Source organism: Seriola dumerili, unplaced genomic scaffold (genome assembly GCF_002260705.1).
Source record: "Seriola dumerili isolate Sdu_G_001 unplaced genomic scaffold, Sdu_1.0 BDQW01000025.1, whole genome shotgun sequence".
Lineage (NCBI taxonomy): Eukaryota > Metazoa > Chordata > Actinopteri > Carangiformes > Carangidae > Seriola > Seriola dumerili.
The window spans coordinates 21985853-21991899 of record NW_019174280.1 but is presented as its reverse complement, the minus strand read 5'-3'; the positions used below and the strand labels follow the sequence as shown (position 1 = coordinate 21991899).

The 6047-nt window shown below is 45.3% G+C and overlaps 1 protein-coding gene across 1 annotated transcript; it reads left to right on the top strand.

Annotated features, from left to right (window-relative positions):
* Positions 1-753: 753 nt before the first annotated feature.
* On the top strand, positions 754-3484 carry marcks (myristoylated alanine rich protein kinase C substrate). Its single transcript, XM_022738020.1, has 2 exons — positions 754-1204; positions 2447-3484. Exons 1-2 carry the CDS (start codon positions 1109-1111, stop codon positions 3179-3181), a joined length of 831 nt encoding a protein of 276 aa, XP_022593741.1. The 5' UTR covers positions 754-1108; the 3' UTR covers positions 3182-3484.
* Positions 3485-6047: the final 2563 nt, after the last annotated feature.

The following is a 6047-nucleotide window of genomic DNA, read 5'->3' as shown; positions in this document are numbered from 1 at the left end:
TGGTCCAGGCTGAGGGGTAAAGGTGATCGGGCTGTAGCAGTACCTGCCCAAAAGTTTACCTCTTTTAATGAAGTGTTTCCCCTCTGTGGACATTTTTAGGAATAAACTCAAAACGCACATGTTTTCTCTGGTTTCTAAGTTTCCCTGAGGTTTTATCTTTCACTTTTATCCCCTTTGTTTTTATTTCAAAATATTCCCTGTCTGTCTCTGACTGTTGGGACAGGTCAAGTCATCTCAAAAGTCTCCTTGCTTTCGTTTCCTTTTGGCTCAAACCACTTCATGTTATTTCTTTGTATTTTATTGTACAGCACTTTGGTCATCTCTGGTTGTTTTAAATGTGATTTGATTAGATTTTCTTTACATGGACAACAGGATCTACAGCTTGTGATGCAGAGAAGACCTATATGAGCAAAGTGTATCAGTTTACAACACTATTCAATCTCCAGTTACATTCAGTTCATCAAACTATGATAACATAAATGAAGGGAAAAAATAATATTTGTACGTGTTTAATACTTTCTATTAATGTTTTCGCTTCAGTAAGAAGCCATGCTATTGATTTAGTTAAATGTTTGCTCATTGAAATCCCATTATTTCTACGCGCCATGAACGCAGCGGTACAATCTATTGTTCACTCCCTTTTCCCTAACCACGCCCACTCGCCGAGAGGAGGCTGTGATTGGCCGATTCTGAGTGCGGTGCCGTCATCGCTCGGAGCGCCCATTCATCTCTGCACTTGGGCGTTGGACTCCGCATCTTATTAGCAACAAGGGAAATTTCTCCATTTTGCAGCCTGTCTACAGCGACACGGCCACCGGACTGGGATTTTATTACTTCTCCTCACCTGCCAGCGTTTTCCTGCTATTTAAAAAAAAAAAAAAAATCCTCCTCACTCATAACTGGACTTTGCTTTATATTTTCCCTGTGAACTTTTTTCTTTGTGCACACACAGAGAGAGAGAGAGAGAGAGGGAGAGAGAGGGAGAGAGTGAGAGAGAAAGGGGGACATCAGCGAAGAGCTTTTGCGTTTCAACAAAGAGGCTTGTGGGTCTTTGTTCGGGTTTTTTTTTGTGTGGATCAGTTGAGTTTCTTTGTTGGAGCAGAAAAGCATGGGAGCGCAATTGTCCAAGACAGCTGGAAAGGCTGAAACCGCGGCGGAGAAGCCGGGAGAGGCTGTTGCTTCACCCACCAAGACCAACGGACAGGTAAATGATATTTTAACATCCAGCTCGGTGCATCCATCAGAGGTGGTGGTGAGGGGGGGGGGGAATGTGGTCTGTTCTGGAGGGAGGGAGGAGGAGGGGGGTGGGGGGCTGCGCACTGAGGGCGCAATCCGTGCGTAATTGTGGATAGATTGAATGGAAGAGTTGAAACAAAATGGAGAGACTTGTTATTTTTTCAAATATGAATTTATTTTACTTCATGAGCAACAGTTGATCGTTTGATATTTGATTTTTCTCACAGCGCGACACTGAGCGGATGTTTCAAGGGAATTTGAGAAATTAGCTTTTATTTTTGAGGGAGAAGAAGAAGAAGAAGAAGCCGGTTCGGTTGAACCTTTTGTTGTTGATCACTCTGAATGGTTCGGTTTGAATGAAATGTTGTCAGTAGCTGGTTGGTGAATTTCCTCCTAAAATAATCTCAGTGTGACTGTGACCTGCTCGGGGTTTTGGGTGAAGACGCCCCTCTTCGTCGTAAATTTGTGAAGTAGTTGAATAAGACGAGATTCGACGTCAACAAAAGGCTGAGTGCGCTCCGAGCACCACGCCTTTTGTTACAGATGCTCGACTAGAAAGTGGAGATGGCAGTCGGCTATCTCACACGGGAGGGGAGAGACAGGCTCCGGGGGCCAGCGGTGCACCCCCCCTCTCCTCCCCTCCCCTCCCCTCCCCAGAGACTCGTGTTGGTCTCAGCAGCTCAAATTTTTAAAGTTTTTCTTTTAGCGAGGAGAAAAACAAAATCAACAATTAAGAACCTCGTTGAGATTTTAGCTGTTTTTTTTAGGAAACGCACGTGAACCCTGCTCTCTGTGATGTGCGGGACTAATGAGCATCTGCTGTTTTAATGAGCAGCTGCTTTGCTTTGGCGCTCCGCGGCCTTGCACCGACCCCTTGCGATCCAGTGGAGTCACTGCGCGCGCTCCCGGTCTGAGTGTGGATTGTTATCCAGGCAGGAAACACCGAGCGAACATGCGCGTGTTTGAGTGTGATTCACTGCTGTTGTTTTTGTGTGTGTGTGTGTGTTTGTGTGTGTGTTGATTCCCAGGTGAAGCGTGTGTTTTTGCTGAAAGTAAAGAGTGAGTCTGAGCCGGAGTCCCTCTGCTTTTGTCACTGCTGATCTGCTGGTGTCTGCTGCCCCTGGCGTCCATCTGTGGCACTGTCCAGCTGGAGGCTTGACACCATGCCAGCTCTGTGCATGGCATTAACAGCCACTGTTTCTCTTTTCAGGAAAATGGTCACGTCAAAGCGAACGGGGATGCCTCTCCTGCGGCGGCCGAGAACGGCAAAGAGGAGGTGCAGGCCAACGGCAGCGCCACAGCCGAGGAGACCCCCAAGGAGGAGGCCGAGAAGGCCGAAGCTGCCCCCGCTGAGGCAGAGGCCGCAAACGGGGAGAAGGTAGAGGAAGCAGCTCCTGCTCCCGCCGAGGGAGAGGCGGCGAAGGCAGAGGACGGCGCTGCACCTTCCACCAGCAACGAGACCCCCAAGAAGAAGAAGAAGAGATTCTCCTTCAAGAAGTCCTTCAAGCTCAGTGGCTTCTCTTTCAAGAAGACCAAAAAGGAAACAGGAGAGGGGGCTGAGGGCGAGGAGGCGGCTGCTGCAGCGGCGTCCACAGAGGAGGCCAAGGCGGAGGGCACAGAGGAAGTGGAGGCTGCTACTGAGGAGGCCAAGCCCGCCGCTGAGGGGGAGGCCGCACCTGCTGCAGAGCAGGCCAAGGAGGAGGTAGAGGCCAAGCCAGAGGAGGCAGCAGCACCAGCAGCAGCAGCAGCAGCAGCACCAGCAGAGAAACCTGCTGAGGAGGCCAAGGAGGCCGCTCCCGCCGAGGAGCCAAAGCCGGAGGAGAAACCTGCTGAGCCCGCCGCCGAGGAGGCGCCCAAAACAGAGGAGGCCGCCCCGGCCTCACAGGAAGCAGCATCAGCAGAGGCTCTGGCGGCTGCTGCTGCGGCTGCCGAGGCCGCCGAATAAGTTTGGAGAGAAGAAGAAATCGAAAAAAAAAAAAAAAAAAGGAGAAAAAAGATAATCAAAGAACATTTCCCTGTTTGTATGTTGGAGTGACGCCAGGTCCTGGCTTTGAAGAACTTGTCGACAACCAGGGATATTTTAAAGCTTTTCTTTATTTTTTGGTTTCCATTTCCCCCCCTCTCACACAAAACCCATCTCAGTCCATCCCCATGGGCCTGGAAGGTGGGTGGCTTCAATATGTACAACAGATTACATACACCCACACTCTGCCATATATTTTTTCATCAGTATTAAGTTTTTTTTTTTTTTTTTGAATTTCTTTTGAATTTTTATACAAAATGTAAACAAAATGGTATGGACATGCCCACGGTATGAAGGAGACGGAGGGGTTGAGCTGTAAATGAAGGGAGGGAGGTGAGGGCAGGGGGGAGGTGAGGGAAGGGGGGCCTGGGAAATGTGCCGAAGACTATTGTGAAAAGAGTAGTCTTAAAAAAAAAAAAAAAAAGAAAAAAGTAAGAGACCAACATCTATAAACACCATACGGTTTACAACACTAAGTCATTTTTACGATAAGACAACAAAAAGGATCCCAGAGTTAGGTTTTTTTTTTTAGGAAGTCATATAAACTCATAGGAGCGTTTCACTTCTCATTAGCTGTACCAGTCAGTGATTCAGTAGAAAATACAAGTTGTATAGGCTTTATTGTTTATTGTTGGTTTTATGACCTTAATAAAAAAAAAAAAATGTAAGTATGTATAGGCGGGGTGTTTTTAACTGTGATTATTGTACAAAATGAAATCTTTGATCTCAAGAAGCACATGAAGTTTGCAGCTCTTTTTTCCACCCGCTCATTTTTGTAAGATAACAACAACAACAACAACAACAACAACAACACACACAAAAAAAAAGAGAAGAAGAAGAAGAATTCATCCTGGAAGACCTTCGTAAGCAATTTTTTTGAACTCAAAAACCAAGCTGTGATAAGTGGAATGGTTAACTGTTTATATACTGTGGTATGTTTTTTTGATTACAGCAGGCAATGCTTTTTCAGTGGTCTTTGACAAAATTTAAGGAACCTATCAGATGCAAATGTTTGTGTAGCATCTTGTCTCTCTCTCTCTTTCTCTCTTTTTCTTTTGTAAATACTGGAGAAGCTTTGACCAATTTGACTTAGAGATGGAATGTAACTTTGCTTACAACAAAATGCTATTAAACTCCTCTGCTTAAGGTGTTCTAATTTTCTGTGAGCACACTAAAAGCAAAAATAAATGTGAATAAAATTTGAGCCGCATCTGTCGTTATTTATGTAATTAACACTGGTCGGTTCAGTCGGCTTTTAAGTGGATTAAAGGTCCCGTGTTTTACATTTTAAGAACCAAAAACCATCTCAGTGTAGTTTTACATCTCCTCTCTTAGACTTCTACCCGGAGCTGTAGTAACAACAGGACGGTGAGCCAATCAGAGGAGAGGATGCTCTGTGCTTCTCTTCTGATTGGCTGATTGTTTTCTGAGTGATCCAATAAAAAAAAATATCAGATTTCAGGTAAAAACACTCAGAGAAACCAAATCCTGCAAAGGTTGGATGGTGGGCGACGTTGGGGCACGGCTGAGAGCGGTGACTGTTTCAGTGTGACATCACAAAGTTCCAGAAGTCCTGACGGCTGGTTTTAAGGCTCAGTTTCTGAATACAGGCTGTGTGCATTTCTCTGTGGACTGAGGCTTTGATACTTTCACAGTATTAATATAGAAGCTAGAGCTGATCTATAATCACACTACACATGGACAGAGACCTTTAGACTATATGGGACTTTTAATGATTTCCTTCAAGACGAAATCCAGGGTATGAATATTAAATTCACCTTATACAATCAGATGTTACAGTTTGAGGAATATAAAAAGGAGCGAGACAAAAGCTGAAGCGCTAAACTACTCTACATGGCCAAAAGTACATGGACACATAAGCATTACACCAACATGTGATAGTGTGCTGAGCAAACCTGTGGGCGTTAATGTCCTGCTACAACAACAGCCTCCGCCCTTCTGGCCTGAGGTGTTTTTTCCTCCAGATTCCTGAACTTGGCTGCAATTCCTGTTCATCCCCAAGGTGTTGGACGGGGTTTTGGTCCAGGATCTGGGAAAACCATTTCTTTACGGACCTGACGCTGTGCACTGGGGTATCATCATGTAAGAGAATAACATAATATGCTGGAGCATTAAAGCTCCCCTCCAGGCGTGTTCTCAGACATATGAAAATACTCAGCTGACGTGGTTCAATCACAGAGAGAGAGATTCCTAAACTTACGTCTCCTCCAGAACCTATGGATATGCAAACATTGTTCATTTCAAAAGTTTAAGAGCTGGACGCAAGACGCCTCCTACTTCAGTATAAAGCCCGGTGACTGCGACCTGGAGGGTTGCGTATGTGACGGAGACCGGCTTCAAACTGGTCGTGATGTCATAAAATCAGCTTGTACAAACACTTCAAACGACCGTTTCTGCAGTTTTTAACTGAAGTTTCAGCAGCTCGTGTTCAGTGAATAACCTTGTACAGTCCAAAAGGTAAGTAGTAACCTGGAAAATCATGTGAATGTCATAGTAAACAGGGAGTTTTTAGGGGATTGAGAAAGTGGAGAACTTCCAGCTTTCCTGCAGCAGTGAAAGTAAATGAAGCCTTGAAAGTTAATGTAAACAAGTTCTACAGGTTGATGACTGACAAACCTCGCTGTCTGTGTTACGACTTACTAAAATGGAAAAGTGAGTTTCTGAACCTGGAGAGTGCAGTGAGGGAAAGGCTTTTAAACATGCAGCAGTGTCAGTCTACAGCATCGGCGTTATTTTACGTCAGTGACCAGAACAGGAAGTGGAAGGT